General features: G+C 39.9%; 1 protein-coding gene and 1 long non-coding RNA gene across 2 annotated transcripts in view; one reads left to right on the plus strand and one right to left on the minus strand.

Annotated features, from left to right (window-relative positions):
- The window catches only part of CHST9 (carbohydrate sulfotransferase 9), a 272442-nt gene that overhangs the window by 15051 nt on the left and 237784 nt on the right, over positions 1-19607 (minus strand). Inside the window, exon 5 of the mRNA XM_010380742.2 lies at positions 12777-12814. Coding sequence (XP_010379044.1) covers positions 12777-12814 — 38 coding nt within the window. The remainder of the gene's footprint in view (positions 1-12776; positions 12815-19607) is intronic.
- Positions 1-19607, plus strand: part of LOC104676056 — a 268747-nt gene that overhangs the window by 5957 nt on the left and 243183 nt on the right. The window lies entirely within an intron of this gene.

Below are 19607 nucleotides of genomic sequence, written 5' to 3' on the forward strand. Positions count from 1 at the left end.
AGGAGACCTCCTGAAGCAAGGCTGGAGGGAGACGCTGCATGGTAAGAGTGAGTTTTGAATGAGTATGGCTTCACATGCACCAGGTGCTGCACAAAATAATTGAATTCAACCCTCACTCCAGCTCTGACAGGTGGTTGAGATCATATCTTAATTAAATGTGCTCAGCATTTTACAATGGGCAATTAATTGCTGGAGTTGGGATTAAAATCCAGTCTTGTCCGGCTCCAAAATGGTATGTTTCTCACTACCTAACCTATGCTTGCCTCTCAGTGACATCACATCTGTAACTACAAGAGTGTTTCCTTGCTATTAGATCCAAGTGAATACAATCCTTTGTACCGAGTTACCTTGAGGTAGCCAAATGTGCTGAAGTCAACTCTAGTTAGAATGAATGAGGACATCACCCCTCCTTTGGTTGCTTCAGTTCTCCAATTTAAAATAATCTATGTTGGGTACCAAGAACTGATGCTCTACTGAACAGTCCCAAATACTTGGAATGACCAAAGTACTAGGCTCTTGCTCCTGGAAAACAATGATGTAAGCCAGCACTGCCTGGACTTCGGGTCTCTCCTCAGGCAGCATAAATCACACAGAGATTGTGATCATCTGCTCAGCTTTTATGCAAGCCTTGCAACAAATCTCCTTATCTTCATGGGATCTTTATCTTCTCTTCTGCCTCCACACTACCGTCAGAAACACATATACCTAGACGTGGTGGTAACAGAGTAATAATATCTTCATGCCATCAATGCTGTTTTTTTTCAAGAAAATTTATTTTAAATCTTAGCATTTCCATAGCTGCAAATCTGGGAGAACGAGCTAGCACTTGTGGAGCTGTGTGTGAGAGCTGGATCAGGGGTGACAGGGGGCAAGCTGAAGGTATCTTTCAACCCCTGATAAACTCCCAGGGACCAAGCAACTTGGTCCCCATGGCTTTTTATCACTGAGATGCTGGCTGTATAATGCCATCTCCATGGTGATTTGTACATTGAAGAAGAACATTTATTTCCTGCCACCAGTAAGAGACCACCTGAGCGTTCAGTTGCAGTATCTTCAACTCCCCAGATGCATCAGTAGCGCTGTCTTCTCTGGGCTTCTATTATAGAACTCATTTTTAGCAAAGTCAAGTTTCCATACTCTAGGTATTAACTTATCAGATGGGTGGTCAAAAAGATGGAAGCAAAACATTTTCGTGTACTGCATTTCAGTTACTTTATCTGGGGTTTTATCACCCTTCAGGTGGTTGTCTCCAAAATAACAAGTGTAATTCTGCTCCATTAATCACGTTCCCCTACCTTTATCTGGACACTTTTCAGCATCTTCTTCAACGCATTTCCAGTTGCCCGCCCTGAACTGTTTCAGAACGAGGAGGACACCTGGAGGAATCTACAGGTGCATAGACCAATTTGCAAAAGAACCTGTGGGTCAACGTAGGTTGTGAGATGCATATCCCACATCCAGTTCAGCCCAGTAACTTGGGAAATGGAGAGGTAGCGCTGAAGACCAGACTTAGTACATTTTTACCCCCATCCATGCTTGCAACTGTAAGTTGATCTTAAATCAGTACTTTTAACCAAGTCAACCTCAATCACTGGAATGGGATACCCAGCTGAACAACTTGAGGTCACTGAATCAATCTCTTATCTGTAAGACAGAATGATGCCTACCCAATGGGGTTCTGAAAAATATGTAATGCCTGACATGTAGTGTATACTCACTGAATGTGGCTTTTAACCACAACCTTTATATTTTTGCCAAGAGTATCACCTTTCTGCAGCAACCCTGAGAACCTCGCACTAATCTTGTCTTAGATTGTGCATTCCTTTCCTATATTTAGACACCAAACTCCATTCATTTTCCCCTTGAAATGTTCATTCCCATGATCAAGATTTTGCTTAAACACATTTTGTTTTCATGTCCAGATTATCGTCTTAGCTGGAAGAACTAATAAACAACACATTCACCTAAGAAGTATTTACTGAGCACCTACTATGTGCACTATTTTCTGGTGTTGGGGCTAGGGGGCAAACGACTCTGACAAGTCTCTGTTCTTAAGGTACTCACATTCATATGGGTGAAAATAGATAACAAGGAAAAAATTGGACAGACAATTTCGGTGGTGCCGAGTATGATGCAAACACTAAAATGGTGATGCAATAGAAGATGTCAGAGGGAGAGTGGGAAGGTGACATTAAATAGATATCCAAGGAAGATCTCTCTGAGGAGAAGCTACTAGGGCTGAGATCTTAATGACAATAAGGAACCCAAGGGCTGACAGCAGAGCATTTTGAACATGGCCAGTGGGTGCAAAGGCCCCCACACGTGAATGGGCCTGGCCAGGTGGAAGGACAGAGGGCAAGGCTCTTGTGGTTGCCCTGTGAGTGTGAACGGCCCTAGATGGGATCAAAGAGGAGGTTGGGACCACACCTTATAGGGATATCAGATCATGGTCAGGGCTTTGGATTTTAGCAGGGGTGCAGTATAAGCCATGGGGAGTTTTAGACAGGTACAGAAGTAATTTACATTTTCTTTTCTTTCTTTTTTTTTTTTTGAAACCGAGTCTTGCTGTGTCACCCAGGCTGGAGTGCAGTGGCATGATCTCGGCTCATGCCAGCTCCGCCTCCTGAGTAGCTGGGACTACAGGCTTTCACCACCACGCCTGACTAATTTTTTGTATTTTTAGTAGAGACGGGGTTTCACCATGTTAACCAGGATGGTCTCCATCTGCTGACCTCATGATCTGCCCGCCTCGGCCTCCCAAAGTGCTGGGAGTAATTTACATTTTCTAAAGTGTACTCTGCCAGCCAAGTGGCAAACAGACTTGGGCCTCGTAAGAGTGGAAGCAGGAGGAAACCCGAAGAGCCTGGAGAGAGACTGGTGGCTGCTACCAGTGAAGATGGAGCAAAAAGGAAAATACAGGTTACAGTTTCAGGAAAAATTTCATACCAATTTCCCGAGATCATTTCTGAACTCGAATATTTTCAGTGCCCTCACATTGTGTTTCCTGCTGAATCAAGTCCTAATCACTTCGGTTTTTAAAGCCTTCCATGGTACTTCCCTGAACACTGTAGCTTTCACTGATGGCTGGCTTTTTCAAACTCCCATATGATCCATACTGTATAATTAATAAGCAAACAAGGAATCCCACACTATCTGCTATTCTGTGCAGTGTTTCAGGTTTTTAGTCTTCTCTTTCAAGATAGAAAATCCCTTTAGAATAGGAACTCTGCTGGCACTTTCTTCCACATCCTCCATAGCACTTAGCATGGTTCTGTACACAAGGCACATGTGGAAATTGCTCATTGATTGATTAAAAGCATATATCACTGGCATTTGTCTCTTCAATATTTCTCTTGTATGAAGGAGGGTGATTATCTGTCAATATTCATTGCATGAGTGAACCAATGTGCAATGCATTAATCATCACTGAGATAACCAGATGAGGCTTTATTGTAATCTCCTATTTTGCTGAGATAATTTCACTTGCTTTGGAGTTTATGAGGCCATAAGTGGCTCCCATCTGTTGACGAACATATTTCTAAGAGTCATTTAGTCTCAAGTATGGAATACTTGAGGGGAAGTTAAATTGTAACTTTTATATTAAGTGTCATCTTAGTAACAGAACCAAAATTGGAAGCATGTGTTCAATTTTGGTTTTTCATTTTCAAAGCTTTAGGTCAGGCAAAGAATTAATTTCATTTGTTTACAAAGTAGATTATGCCTAATAAAATCTATTTTGTTTATGGTCACATTTTAATCAATCCACTGCTTTAGAAAATGAGAGAATTCTGATTGGCTAATCATTCAACATAGTAAATTACATTATTCCACATCCACAGAACACTGGCCTAATTGCCTTATCCAGTAATGATGAAAATATCCCTTTTAATACATTTTGAGCAATACATATACCAGTGGTGAAACAGGGAAGAATCTTGTTTATTCCATCCTTGTTTGATGATCGACCACAGAATATAACATAACACTTCTGTGTATAAGAATTTTTTCCACACTAAAAATAATAAAGACAAGGTAGTTTTCACTGGATCCTTACTGGTACTCTGAATTTTCACTATTTGTCCACATTTCTTCCCCTTCCCAGAAATTTGTTTTCTGGGAAAAACAAGTGCTACTTTGTCAAATAAAGCTTAAATAAAATTGATTTCAATTTATGCACAACAAAAGGAATGACTGGTGATTTTCCGTCTCGAGTGGGAGGCAGAAAACTCTCCAGGGTGCCTTTATTCACTCCTGAGGTTCTGGTGAGCACCAAGGAACATTACCTCTGCAAAATGCAGACATACGCAAAAGGACACATCAAATTTAAGAGAAGTCCATAGATAGATATCTGAGGGATCTGCCTTAGGGGATGTTGACCATATATAAAACACAGATTCCACAGAATTGGCCTGGTATTCACGATCACTGTTTCTTAAAACATAACTCTTTTATGTCACCAAGCAACTTTTTTCTGAGATGACTACTCAAATACTTCTTTTGCATATCGCCAGAAAATATCAAGTTTTGATTTGAGTCCTTAATTCAAGTTCTTTACCACAAGAAGAAAGAATAGCATGGGTAAAATGGTTTAAAGGTAGACGACAACAACAACAACAAACACACACACTGTATTTTAGAACGCATATTCAAACATATTCCAAAAAATACTGTATTTTAGAATGCATATTCAAACATGATGACAAGTGGGCTCTATGGCTCATTTTGACAATAGCTTTAACCTATGAAGTGAGTGAATGTCTTTTTACACAGAAGTGATGAGTTACTGAATACTGAGTGGCTCTACTAATTGTGCTTTTGGCTATCAGAACTTGGCTACTGCCTTTCGTTGCTATGTGTTGAGAGAAAAATTTCAAATGATGATGCTAACCATTTTGCTAATAAAATATGCAAAGCAGAAACATTTCAGTTACTCAGTTCATCTTCTAGTACAGATGCTAGCAAGTCGAGAAGGATATGATTTGAAAAACTCAACAGAAAGGAGGAAAAAGATGAGAAAGATTGACTAGAAAATTATTCATGGAATATATTTCACCAGCCTATTGGGTGTTAACATCTTAGGTGGTGTGGTTAATGCTAATTTACATTAAATGGTAAATTAACTATTTTTATTTTTCATAAATGCTACATTTTCAGTACGGGGTTTCAGTATTCCATATTTTCTCACGTGTACATACACAATGACACTGTTATTACTAACAATAAAGAACTTGTAAGAGAGTTTTTAGAAGTAACACACTTTTCTAAAAAGTACAAAGAAGGCTGGGCGCGGTGGCTCAAGCCTGTAATCCCAGCACTTTGGGAGGCCGAGACGGGTGGATCACGAGGTCAGGAGATCGAGACCATCCTGGCTAACATGGTGAAACCTCGTCTCTACAAAAAAAAAAAAAAAAAAAAAAAAAAAACAAGAAAGTACAAAGAAAACATTTTATAGTGAGTGAAAATAAAGGTTTTTTCTTCAAATTCTCATTTTATTTCCATGATATTTCTGCCTGGGCTCTGCCAAGGAAAACTGGCAGTGGGCAACAGATTATGCCAATGTATACCTTTTTCCCCTCTGAGTTTTTAATCTCTTTTCAGGTGACAAATAGTTTTCTCTTAGACCAGATTCACTTGATTTTTCACTTATTTAATTAAAAAATTAATTTACTGCTCAACAGGGATCCCGGAGTATGTGTATGCTCATCTTCATTGTTAAAACACTTGGAAAAAAAGACATGCCACATCATAAAAATCTGTATGCCAGGGTCTCAAAACAGACTGCTTCAGGATTAATGTCCGAATTGGGGGGTTAATTAGGGTGGTCATAAGTGAGATCACTTAATTAATAGAACAACTTCCAGAAGAGGTGGGAGTGTAGTATAATGGTGGAGAGAAAGGAATTCAGAATGAGATACACCTGGATTCACATTTGAGGTCTGTCACTCACCAGCTGAGTGCCAGTAAAGAAAGACATTTAAAGCCTCCCAGAATAGTGGCCGTTGCTCACACTGTAGAGAGCACAGGATTGCCTTATTTAATCCTGGCATGACCACTATGCATGCATGATTTTAGACAAATTAAGTCACCTCACTAAGATGAATCTTTTGATTTGTTCCTACTTCGCAGGGTCACTGCTGTGAGGTTTAAGAGAGATAATTTAATGTAAAATTTAGCATAATGCCTACACACAAAAAGCTCATCGGGCATTTAATAATAATGCTAACCATTATTATTACTAATGTCGTGCTAAATGTGGCAGGACCTGAAAAATTACTAAACCTGATTTCAAGCCTGAGTTTCCACCTGTATAAAGTGGAGATTCAAATCCTGGTCCTCACAGGGTTGTTGTGACAAAACATGAGATATGGAGCACTGAGTGATTAGCACAATTATTGATGGCAATTATTTAGAATCATTGAGTGCTTGAGTGAGAGCTATCTGCATATTTGATGGTGAATAGTTCTCACAGTGTTTATTCCAACCACTATTTTCTTCTTGGTGGTCATGCTTTTAAAACATCTGAGGGCCATATTCTCAGCCTTGCTTTGTCTTGTCAATCTAAATACCTTTCCACAGGTACCCTTCACATTTTCAGTTTCTTGGCTTCCAATTAAAGAGGCAAAGCCCAGCACTTTGACATTTACACTGAAGTATTTTCTAGGTAGAAGCCATCTGACCTTTAAAAAAGACATCTTTTATAAATTCTTCTTTGTTAACCACCATTAGTGTCATCACTTTTCGATCCTTTCAGTCCTTCTTTCAGGATTTTGAAAAAGACTCGTAAATTGGATAGCTTTTCTAAAAGTGCAACTCTCTCAATTCTGAAGGTAATCTTAAAAGGGAATTAGGGACATGTGGGATCTTTACTAGCTCCATTAGTGCCAAACTTGCAAAGAGAAACTATCTTTAAGTCAAAATTGTCTCCTTGAGTGCATGGCCATTTTGACAAGAATAGTGCAAGGTAATGCAATCCCACTTTAAATTTAGAAGTTCTAAATTTCACACTACACTGAAAAGTCATCAGTGAGTGGCACTGCCATGCTTACATTAGGGGAAAGAATTGGGAGCTCAAGTCTTGAACCGGGCAAAACATTTAACGTTCTGCAGGCAATATGGATATGGACATACAGGTAAAAAGAAGATCTGGATCTCCCTGCCCTTCGATTCTTTCATTTCCTGACTGTGTGACCATTATTCATAATAACCATGTGCAGTCTTGGCTTCTTCCTTCTGTTTTTGGTTTAGAATCCTTACCTGGGAGGGGAAGGAATGATACCTTGTTCCTGCCTTATAAGAATCAATGACACAGCAAGTTTGAACATTCCGGTGTATAGGGGAGTAGACTGTTTAAATTTAGCAGCTCCTCTAGCTACTAGAATAAGAATTTAGTGATCTGAAGAATTTACATTCCACCAGCAGTTGATTGAGTTCTTATGATATGCAAGGCCCAACGGTGGACACAGAAATGAGCTAAACATGATCTCTTTTCTTTACGGCAATGCTAGGTAGTCTCAAAAATCCTGTTGTGATATAAATGATTAGAATATAGGGTAGAAAATATCTGTAGCAAAAGGGCAGAGAAAATAAAATGGGGTCATGGAAGAGAGTGAGATTATTCTTGGCTATGTGATAAAGGAAAGCTTCATGGAAAAGGTAATATTTGAGTTAGGTTTTATATGAGTAAATTTTGTACATGCAGAGAAGGGGATTATTATGCTGATGAAATAGTTTTAGAAAGAACCAATAGTTTTAAATAAAGGAGTAGAATGGGAAATAAGTCTACGAAGGTGGGGAGAATCCTCTCCAAAGGAGTACAAGATCCCAAGGCTTTGTATTTTATACTCAAAGGTTAGAAATGTATTGTATGGCTTTCCATCAGAATCACATATTGAGCTTTTGAAATTGCAAATGTCTGAGCAGGATCATTCCCAACATTTGTGCGGCCTAGAGCAAGAGCATGAATGGAGGTCCACATACTATATGTGGAACTATTTCCAAGTGTTAAGGGAAGCTACACCCAAGACCTGGTCCTTGTTCCCATCCAAGGGACTGCTCTGGGACTAGGAGACTTAAGGAGCCCTGCTGTCCCTCAAGGCTGTCCTACACTAGGGGTCTCTGATTGGTTGCTTGGAACGTCAGCGGGGGGAACAGGAAGGACCCTGGACTTAGCCTGGGGACTTGTGGGCAGGGCCTGCCATCTGTCCCCATCAAGGATGGAAATGACTCAGTCCAGGTCTTCTGGTTACTGAGGAGAACATGTTCTCCTACCTCATGTTTTCCTTTTCTGGTTCCAGATTACCAGGAGTTCTAAGCACCAGCTGAAACTATACTCACCCACTCCACACCCCCTCCCCAAGCAGAGGGGATGGTGGAAGTACAGTTAGCTGGGGAACACAGTCTGCCTGTATGTCCTCCCACTTCAGGGGCTATTATTGGGTGGCTATCTAGAAACTAAGGCATCCCTTCTTTCTTTGATTTCACAGGGCCCACACAGCCCCACCTCTCTCAATAAGGGAATTTCACTCTTTTATTGGTCTGTCCCATTTGCCCAGATGATCCAGTTCAGCTGCTATGTTCCTTTCCACATTTTGTGAGCTCTCAATTGGTCATGAAACTTTAAAACATGAGGCTGAGAAAAAGAAAAATCTGTCTTTGCATGGCTGTTTTTGTGATGCTTGGAGACTCCTAAAGCCTGTGACCTTTCTTGGTCTGGTCTGAGGGTTGTGCTGTGTCTTAACCCAAGTCTAGAGCTACTGACCCAGAATGTCTTGGGGTTAGAATTGGAGATGGGGTCTCAGGATCTGTGCTAACAAGTTTCAGGGGTGACTATAACGCCCAGTTAGGGTTAAAATTACTGTTAACAAGGAATGAGGAGGTTTTTCTACTTAGTTTTTTTTCCCAGCAAGATGATATTTTAAAACTGCAAACTGCTGCAAACTGCAGCAGAATGGAAGATGAACAGAAAGGTGGTGAGGCTAACAGGAGAGCCTCAATAAATCACTGAGGAAATGAGACAAGGGCATGGATGAAGCAGGGGTTATGGGTGGAGGTGAGGAGCTGGTTGGGAGAGGTCAACAGGAGATCCCATCAGAAGTGCCCAGTGCTCAGAGGGAGAGATGGAGTCGAGGATGACTCTGAGGTTTCCAACTTGTTATGGGTCAAATTATGTCCCCCAAATAGATATGTTGAAGTCCTAACTCCTAGTACCTAAGAATACAACCTTATTTGATTATAGGGTCTTTGCCACTGCGATTAAGTTAAGAGAAGGTCACTGAGGGAAGGCCCTAAACCAAGATGGCTGGGATTCCTATAAGGGGAGAGACACAACGGGAGGGCAGCCATGTGTCCACAGGGGCAGAGAGTGGAGTGATGTGGCTGTAAGCCAAGGAATGTGAAGGATTGCTGGCAAGCACTGGAAGATAAAAAGAGCAAGGAAGCCTCCTTCCCTACAGGTTTCAGAGAGAGCATAGCCCTGATGACACCGTCTTTTGGATGTGAGACAACACATTTCTGTTGTTTTAAGGCACGTCTTCATGGTACTTTACGGCAGCCCTAGGGACCAAATACAGAGCTGTAAAGGCCTGCGCTGGTGTTGCCTCTTTCTGCACTGGGTGGTCAGTGAGGGCAAGCATTTCTCATAGAGAGCGCCTGTCTGTGAACGTTCTCCACAACATAGACATCCTCTGCACCAGAAACAGAGCCCCATATTTGGTGTCCCTCTTTGTCATCTAGCTGCACAAACACAAGATATTAATTCACTGAGGGTTTCAAGTATCTACTATATAAAAAGGCATAAACATAAAAGGTTTAAATTGTCTTTTATATAATAAGGCAGTTTCCAAAAATTCAATTAAGAATTTACATTCAGTTTTCCTATTCTTATGCTGACCATGTTTTAATTTTATTTTGAAAGGATTTTTGGTAATATTTTAAAGTGTTATCTTTCATCCAGTATCGTAAAAATTATTTAGAAAACCTATAGAAAATTTCATCTCTACAAGTAACATTTTTCAGATAGGAAATGATTGCAGCAAGCAACTGCCAAAGAGACAGCTGGAAAAAAAAATTGGGTCATGCATTCATCCCATTCTAGAACAGAGGCTACCAAGCAGTTCACTGCTCATTTTTGTCCTCTTCTGGTAAACAAGCTGCGTTTAACAAGTTACTTTTAAAAAGCATACTAATTTCCCCAGTGAATTGCACAGGAAAGAATCCAGCCTTCCCTCCAGAGGACTCAAATAGTTGTTTGTTCTCAGAGCTCAGGTGTGGTAAAATAGCCATGGGCTAAAAGCACAGGCTGGATATTAGCCAGCAGGCTAGAGCTTCCGCTCCACTCCTGATTTCTCACGTTGGTGCACAACTCATAGCCTGCCTGATGTGGGCGGGGTGGGGGGCGGGGGTGCGGGAAGACTTGATTTTCAATTTCAATTTAATTACACAATCTATAGTGCCTAGTGGGAAGGATTTAGGGGCAAGATTAACACTCAGCAGTGCTCCATTTTGCCTTTCTTTCTGATAAAAAATGCTGTATTGATTATCTAAAGTGGGTTTTCAAAAATGTTTTTCAAGAGCCAAACTATTTTGGTGGCATAGTGATTTGAAAAAGAAGGTGACTTTATTTCTTTACTTTTTGCCAGAGTTTATATAAACTAGAGGTATAAGATACCTTTTTGAATTGTATTGCCATTGTACCATTCTTGAGAATGGAGAGTACTTCTCTACTTGGGAGAAGAATGAATAGAAATTTCATTGTAGGATTAGAAATATAAGCAATGACTGAATGAGATAATGATCTGTTCTGAGAATGACTACATAATTAAAATATTAAGACCTTTCCCTCTTCCATTAAAATCTAAAGAATTTCACTCTCTTATTGAGACCAAAAACCATTATAATTTTATCTGGCATCAGATCAATATTTAAGATTATGAGTAAATATGTGGCATTCTATTTTGGTGTCTACATATTTTGTTAGTTTTGCTAAATGTAAAAGAAGCAAAAACAGGAGATGAAAATCTACCCATCAGAAGTGACCTTAGTATATTTTTTGACCAGCTGGTTGAGGTTGTTAATAAGGGAAACAGGTAGGTTGTTACATTTATAAGGAAAACAGGTCAAGTATTCCTATATGATTTAAATAAATAAAAATAGCAGCAGTAAACTTTACTGGCTAACTGTTGCTGAGCCTCACCAAACCACTTGAGTACATACAAATAATTTAAAATGCAATAATAAAGAAACTAAGGGCCTGTGCGGTGGCTCACGCCTGTAATCCCAGCACTTTGGGAGGCTGAGGCAGGTGGATCATGAGGTCAAGAGATCGAGACCATCCTGGCCAACATGGTGAAACCCGGTCTCTACTAAAAATACAAAAGTTAGCTGGGCGTGGTGGCACATGCCTGTAGTCCCAGCTACTTGGGAGGCTAAGGCAGGAGAATCGCTTGAACCTGGGAGGTGGAGGTTGCAGTGAGCCAAGATTGTGGCACTGCATTCCAGCCTGGTGACAGAGCGAGACTCCATCTGAAAAAAAAAAAAAAAAAAAAAAAATACAGGAAAGAAACTATGTTCAAAAGGCAAATGAACTATTTGAAATGGCCAATTGATTTTGCTATTTCACAATGATGGCATTTTCAAGTATTAAGAGAGTTGCTACTAGAAGTCAACATGTACAATAGTATTCAGAAACAAAATGGCACCTGATTAAATTTTGGCTACTGAATTTGAAAAATAGTATATTAGCCAAATGGGTTGACAATTTTGAAAGCTTGATGAATTACAGGGCATCTGGCACAGATTGGGTAAAACTAGAACTTTATTGGGATGGACTGACAATAGGAACTAGAATTGGAATTTCTTTTGGAGTGCACTTAGAAGGTTGAAAAATGCACTTTTAATTGGTATATACGTAGATTTACCACCTTTCTCTTTGGTAAGGGTGAGTTGTAATTTATGCCATTGAAAGGAAAAAGGAAAGAAGATATGGAAATTTGTACCTATGGGTGAAACCCAAGCATATTTTTCCACAGGTCAATGTCTGCATTCTCTGAGTCTAGTGGCACAGGCAGGGTTTGGAGAAACTGTAGCTAAGCTGGCCTGGGGAAAAAGTAGGTGGGGTGGGGCAAGATGTGCTTTGGGAGAAGGCCTCCCTTGGTTTGTTTGTGTGGCTGTAGGTCTCAAGCTCCTAAAACAGTTCTATAGAAGGACACCATCTACCTAGAAATACAAAAATAGATCAGTAAGAAGATGGGATAAGAAAACCGTGATGCAAACAGGAAGATGCTGGTCAACTGTGAGTAGAAACAAAAGACCAGAATGGAAGATCAACTTGTGGTGTGTAGGGGGCCAGTTCTTAGCTGTTTGGGAGGCAGTGACTTTGAGCTGATTGAATGAAAACCTGAGAAAATCACGGAGAGTAACCTTAGTTAAGGGAAAAGCAGATGGAAATATCTATTTGCTGCCATGATAGTTATCAATGCAGAGGTCACAATAAGGTCAGAGAGATACTTGCAAGTTAGAACTGCCAGAGTCTCATTAGTCTACTGTTTCCCGTTTGGGTAGGATGTGGTAGGGAAGGAATTGGCTTGGGAGAAGACAAAGAAAGTGCATGATCATCTACATATGACCAAATATGTTTTTTTCCCCAGAACCAGTAACATATATATTGCTCATAACTAACAACTAACATTACCCACCGCCTTTTTTACATTTACACATGTTTAATTATTAACATTTGAAACAAAATTCTATATTAGAGTTTATGAGAAGTGAGAGAATACCTGGTTGGTGATATGTTCCTGGATTTTTTCTGTACTCACTGAAAGAGAAAGCAAAAAGAATTTTTACATTAAAGCATGAAAATGAATAAAATGTGGTACTGATCCTGCTCTGTTTACAGTAAACACTTCCAAAGTGGTCATGGACTCTCTGAGCAAGGATTTCTATCACAATGTGGACTTTTACAACCACTTCAATAACTGGGGGAAAAAAGTTAAAACCTAAATAAACTGTGTTAGGCAAAGATAACAGAAAATGGAATGGAAATCCAATAAGGGTGATACCAGCAGAATGTATTAAACTTTCGCAGAGAAATGATGAAGAGATGAAAAGTACTGAAGAGAAATTTGAACAACAGCCAGTCAAAACAAAGTTTTCCAAACAATAACAACCTATTGAAGTATAATACTAATACTAAGCTCAGAGAACCCTGAGAACCGGACAAGGAGATTTGAGGTGGCAGGGCAGAAGTGCTACTTCAAAAAACATTTCTTACATGGGGAGTGATAAAGGCCTTATTATACTTTGTTGCTATGGTATTGCCAGAGACTGAAGTACAAACCAACAGTTCTATAAATTGTATCTTGATCAGGATGAAAAACAGTCAGAGTAATATATGACAGGCAACCAAGGGGCATAAAAAATAAGGATTCTAATATAATATATTTCTCAGTCATTATGAAAACAGCCTGAAAGTGATCAATGTTATGTATGTCTTAAAAAAAGGAAAATAAAATCCTTAGTAGTAATAAATAAGAAACCATGAGAAAAGAAAAGAAAGAAGACATTTAGTGGCATCACAGTTGTTACGTGTCACAAACATTTTTATTAAATGTGTCTCTTTTAAAAAAACAAACTTTAATTTTAATTGAAATAACTGTTGAGTCACATGTAGTTGTAAGAAACAATGCAGAGAGATTTCTTGTACTTTTTACCCAGTTCCCCTAATGGTAACATCTTGAAAAGCTATAGTACAATGTTACAACCAGGGTGTTAATATTGATACAGTCAAAGTAAAGAGTATTTCCTTACCACAAGTATCTCCCTTTTTGTCCACTATAGCTACATCACTTCCCCTACACCTGCATGCTCTCCTTAAACCCTGGTAACCACTAGTCTGTTTTCCATTTCTGTCATTTTGTCATTTCAAGAATGTTATACAAATGAATCATAAAGCATAGAGCCTTTAAGGATTGGCTTTTTTCACTCGGCGTACTTCTCTGGAGATTCATCCAGGTTGCTGTGTGTGTCAACATGGTGGGTTTCTTTATATTTTTGATGTATTCTATGGTATGGATGTGCCAGTTTGTTTCGCCATTTACTCATTGAAGGATATCTTGGTAGTTTCTAAGTTTTGACTATGATGAATAAAGCTGCTATAAACATTTGTGTACAGGTTATTATGTGAACATACATCTTCATTTCTCTGAAATAAATGTCCAGAAGTGACATTGCTGGGTTATATAATAGTTGTAGGTTTAATTGTTTGAGAAACTGCCAAACTGTTTTCAAAGAAAAAGATGTCTCAATTGAAACTTACTGGTCAAATAGTCAACCAATAATAAGTATACTTAAACATTTTGTTAAGTATTCAGTACCAAGCTAGATGTCATATGAGATACAGTAGAAGTGTAAGAAGTATAGGGGAAATTGAATGATGATGTTCAGAGTGGGCTATTTGATGGTGTCATTGTTAGGAAATGTCTGATGCCTAGGGCCAGTCTTAGACTCGCCAGATAATAAGAATCAATTTTCTTCATTTTTGCAAGGGCAATGCTCAGTCAGATACTCTTGATATGTTTTAGATTTGTCAGTTTATATGCAGAGTGTTTAAAGAAGAGACAACATGGCTTGTGTGAAAAATTTGGCCTTTTAAATTACAGATCACTGGTGTTTAAATGTGGGCTCCCCAAAGAAGTGACGTTTGAGTCAAAGCCTGAAAGATGATAAAGGAGTCAACTTGACCAAGAAGAGGGGGAAGAACATTCAGGTAGAAGGAAGAACATGACAAGGGCCATGTGATAGGAGGGAGCATAGTGGATTCAAGGATAGGAAGGAGGCCAGCATGGCAGGTGTGGAGAGGTGAGCAGGGCATAGTGTGAGGGAAGCTACACAGGTAGGCAGGAAACCCTGCAAAGAATTCAGGTAGACCATTTTTGGGAAATGTAAGATCCTCTCAAGAGCAGTAGGAAATTGGCCATTAAGGGGATTCAGGCCAGTGCATGGGTAGTGACATCAGAATAGCATGCACGGCCTAGGTCCTGAATGGTATTGCCTAGGTTTTCTTCTAGGGTTTATGGTTTTAGATCTTATGTTTAAGTCTTTAATCCATCTTGATTTAATATTTGTATAAGGTGTAAGGAAGGGGTCCAGTTTCTGTTTTCTGCATACGGCTAGCCAGTTTTCCCAACACTATTTATTAAACAGGGAATCCTTTCCCCATTGCTTGTTTTTGTCAGGTTTGTCAAAGATCAGATGGTTGTAGATGTGTGGTGTTATTTCTGAGGGCTCTGTTATGTTCCATTGGTCTATATATCTGTTTTGGTACCAGTACCATCCTGTTTTGGTTACTGTAGCCTTGTAGTGCAGTTGGAAGTCAGGTAGCACGATGTCTCCAGCTTTGTTCTTTTTGCTTAGGATTGTCTTGGCTATACGGGCTCTTTTTTGGTTCCATATGAAATTTAAAGTAGTTTTTTTCTAATTCTGTGAAGAAAGTCAATGGTAGTTTAATGGGGATAGCACTGAATCTATAAATTACTTTGGGCAGTATGGCCATTTTCATGATATTGATGCTTCCTATCAATGGGCATGGAATGTTTTTCCATTTGTTCATGTCCTCTCATATTTCCTTGAGCAGTGGTTTGTAGTTCTCCTTGAAGAGGTCCTTCACATCCCTTATAAGTTGTATGCCTAGGTGTTTTATTTTCTTTGTAGCAGTTGTGAATGGGAGTTCACTCATGATTTGGCTCTCTGTTTGTCTATTATTGGTGTATAGGGATGCTTGTGAATTCATGACTAAAACACCGAAAGCAATGGCAACAAAAGCCAAAATTGAAAAATGGGACCTAATTAAACTAAAGAGCTTCTGCACAGCAAAAGAAACTATCACCAGAGTGAACTACAGAATAGGAGAAAATGTTTGCAATATATCCATCTGACAAAGGGCTAATATCTAAAATCTACAAAGCACTTAAACAAATTTATAAGAAAAAAACTCCATCAAAAAGTGGGCAAAGGATATGAACAGACACTTCTTGAAGACATTTATGCAGCCAACAAACATATGAAAAAAGCTCTTCATCACTGGTCATTAGAGAAATGCAAATCAAAACCACAATGAGATACCATCTCACGCCAGTTAGAATGGCACTCATTAAAAAGTCAGGAAACAACAGATGCTGGTGAGGATGTGGAGAAATAGAAACGTTTTTACACTGTTGATGGAAGTGTAAATTAGTTCAACCATTGTGGAAGACAGTGTGGCAACTCCTCAAAGACCTAGAACCAGAAATACCATTTAAGTCAGCAATACCATTACTGGATATATCCCCAAAGGATCATAAATCATTCTACTATAAAGACACATGCACACGTATGTTTATTGCAGCACTGTTCACAATAGCAAAAACTTGGAACCAACCTAAATGCCCATCAATGATAGATTGGATAAAGAAAATGTGGCACATATACACCATGGAATCCTATGCAGTCATAAAAAAGGATGAGTTCATGTCTTTTGCAGGGACATAGATGAAGCTGGAAACCATCACTCTCAGCAAACTAACACAGGAACAGAAAACCAAACACCACATGTTCTCACTCATAAGTGGGAGTTGAACAATGAGAACACATGGGCACAGGGAGGGGAACATCACACACTGAGGCCTGTCAGGGAGTGGGGGAATAGGGGAGGGATAGCATTAGGAGAAATATCTAATGTAGATGATGGGTTGATGGGTACAGCAAACCACCATGACATGTGTATAGCTATGTAACAAACCTGCATGTTCTGCACATGTATCCCAGAACTTAAAGTTAAAAAAATATATATCATGCACAGATTTGCATTTTTAAAAGACCACTCAACTCTGGTTGGCAACTGAAACACCAACTCCTTAGGGTGTCGGGGTGGCAGCACCATTACAAAACCTTAGTTTTGTTTCCTTTGGGACCAAGGGAAAGCTGCAGAAATTGAAGAGACAAATAAGAGCCAAACAGTAAAATATTCACACCCTAATGATGCAGCAGCCTACTGAACTCTAGAAAATGGACTAAATGACAGCCTGTATCTAACAGCAGCTCTGACAATTACTAGGTGTTTGAACTGGGGCTAGTTACTTTAATGCTCTGACTTGTTTGCCTATCTGTAGCAAAGGGTTAACAATATCCACCCACTCTCAGATTTGTGAGGATTGAATGAAACAAGAATGAATTTTGCAGGTAAAGAATAAGAGAGGGGCGCTCCAGTTAGTTGGGGCAGAACGAGTAAAGAAATCTCAGAGGCAGGCAAGAGTAGGGTGTGTGTGGGTGAATTGTGAGAAGTTCTGAGTGGCTTATGTAATACACGCATACACTTTAGCAGGTGCGGAGATGGAATGTGGGAAGAGGGAAGGAGGACAGCCTTGGGAGGTTGTGATTTGGGATGATATTGGAGGCTTTGCAGGCAGAAGGAGGCCAGAAAAGGTCTTTCAGATGAGGATGAGGTGGCCAAAGCAGTTCTTGAGAAAGATGAGCTGAGTGGTGGTATGGAGATGGGTTTAAGGGGTAGTAGAGGCAGGTGGTGAAGACAGCAATGAGCATGTGCTGTGTCCAGATAGGAGGGGTGAGGGCTTGAGCCCAGGCAGTGAGAATGGGAAGGGAGGGACGCCAGGAGCAGGTGGCATTTCTGAGGTAGGTTCTGGAGATTGATTGAATGTGGGACAAACAGGAGCAGGAAGCAAGGGCAACCCTCAGGTTTTTATTGGGGAATCTGGCAGATGATAGCATTATTAAAGATACAATGAGAACACAGCAAGACCTCATCTCTAATTTTTTTTAATTAGCTGGGTGTGGTTGCATGTGCCTGTAGTCCCAGCTACTCAAGAGACTGAGGTGGGAGGAGTGCTTGAGCCCTTAAGTTCAAGACCAGTCTTGGAAACATAGCGAGACCCTGTCTGAAAAAATGAATAAATAAATAAATAAGATGCAAGGGGAGAAGGAAAAAAAATGAAGAAGTTAATAGGTGAGGCTTGTGCCTGTAATAAAGAGGAAGATATCTATAGGTTACAGAAGCTGACATGACAACTATGGCAGATTGAATAATGGTCCCCAACATGTCCACATCCTGATCAGCCTGTGGATACGGGACATTTCAGGACAAAGGGACTTTGCAGACGTGGTTCAGTTAAGGATCTGGGGATGGGAAGTTTATATGGACACATCCAGTGTAATCATAAGAATCCTTATAATAAAGAGGCAGGAGAGTTTACAGCAGAGAGAAGGCAAGGTGGCAGTAGCAGCAGGGGTCGGCGTGATGCCATTGCTGAAGGGGGCTATGAGCCAGGGTCTGTGGGCAACCTCTGGAAGCTGGAAAAAGGAAGGACATGGCTGACTCCTAGAGCCCCACAAAGGAACACAGCCTTGCTGATACCCTGATTTTAGTCTGATGAGGCCCATCTGAACTCTGGCCTTTAGAATTGTAAGATGCACAAATCTGTATTGTTTTAAGCCACAAAGCTTTTGGTAATTTGTTACAGCAGCAAAAGGAAATGAATTCAGACAAGTTCTCATGCTTTTTCTCAGCTGTTCCTCAAGGGACGGGGAGGAAAGCACACTGCTGCTGAGGAACTGCTGTGTCCTGGGCCTAGGCAACATGCCTTATAGACATTATTATGTCCTTGGAACTACCCTGAAAAGTAGAGACTATTCCTTCTATGTTTTTAAAGATTATGTGACCAGGGCTCAAATACATGCAGAAACTTGTCCAAATTTTCATGGTCTACGGGTGAAAGGATGGCCAGCATTGTAAGGAACAACGTAGCTACTCTTAAGACATAGGAAAGCAAACTTTCATTATGCAAAAAAGACACATGAACACGCAGGTTTACAGCAGCGCAATTCGCAATTGCAAAAATGTAGAACTAACCTAAATGCCCATCAACCAGTAAGTGGATAAAGAAAATGTGGTATATATACACCGTGGAATACTACTCAGCCATAAAATGGAACGAAACAATGGCATTTGCAACAACCTGGATGGAGCTAGAGGCCATTATCCTAAGTGAAGTAACTCAGGAATGGAAAACCAAATATCACATGTTCTCATTTATAAGTGGGAGCTAAGCTATGGGGACACAAAGGTATAAGAATGATGTAATGGACTTTAAGGACTCAGGGGGAAGAGTTGAAGGGGGGTGAGGGATTAAAGACTACAATGGGGTAGCTTGAACACTGGTTAGGTAATGAGTACACCAAAATCTCAGAATTATGATGAAAGAACTTATCCATGTTACCAAGAACCACCTGTTCTGCAAAAATTATTGAAACAGATTTTTTTAAAAGCTGACTTTCAGGATAAAACTAGTCTTTTTTGTCTCATATTTCGGTCTTGTCCCTCCAGCTTTTGGTTATAGGATTAGAAAGGGAAAAAATAAAAACATTTGACAAGGATGTCTGACTGGCAGATTAAGTGGAGAATTCTCCCAGATTTCTTAAATTTTAATCTCATGATGTCTTCACAAAACAAAGCAGAATAAACTGCAGAGGGAGGTTGTAGATATTGTTGGCTCATCTTATGATGAAGTTGGTGTTGAGACACTTCTGTTTCGTTCATGAGCTTCAGGAATACAACCCAC

This window comes from Rhinopithecus roxellana, chromosome 21 (assembly GCF_007565055.1).
Source record: "Rhinopithecus roxellana isolate Shanxi Qingling chromosome 21, ASM756505v1, whole genome shotgun sequence".
NCBI lineage: Eukaryota > Metazoa > Chordata > Mammalia > Primates > Cercopithecidae > Rhinopithecus > Rhinopithecus roxellana.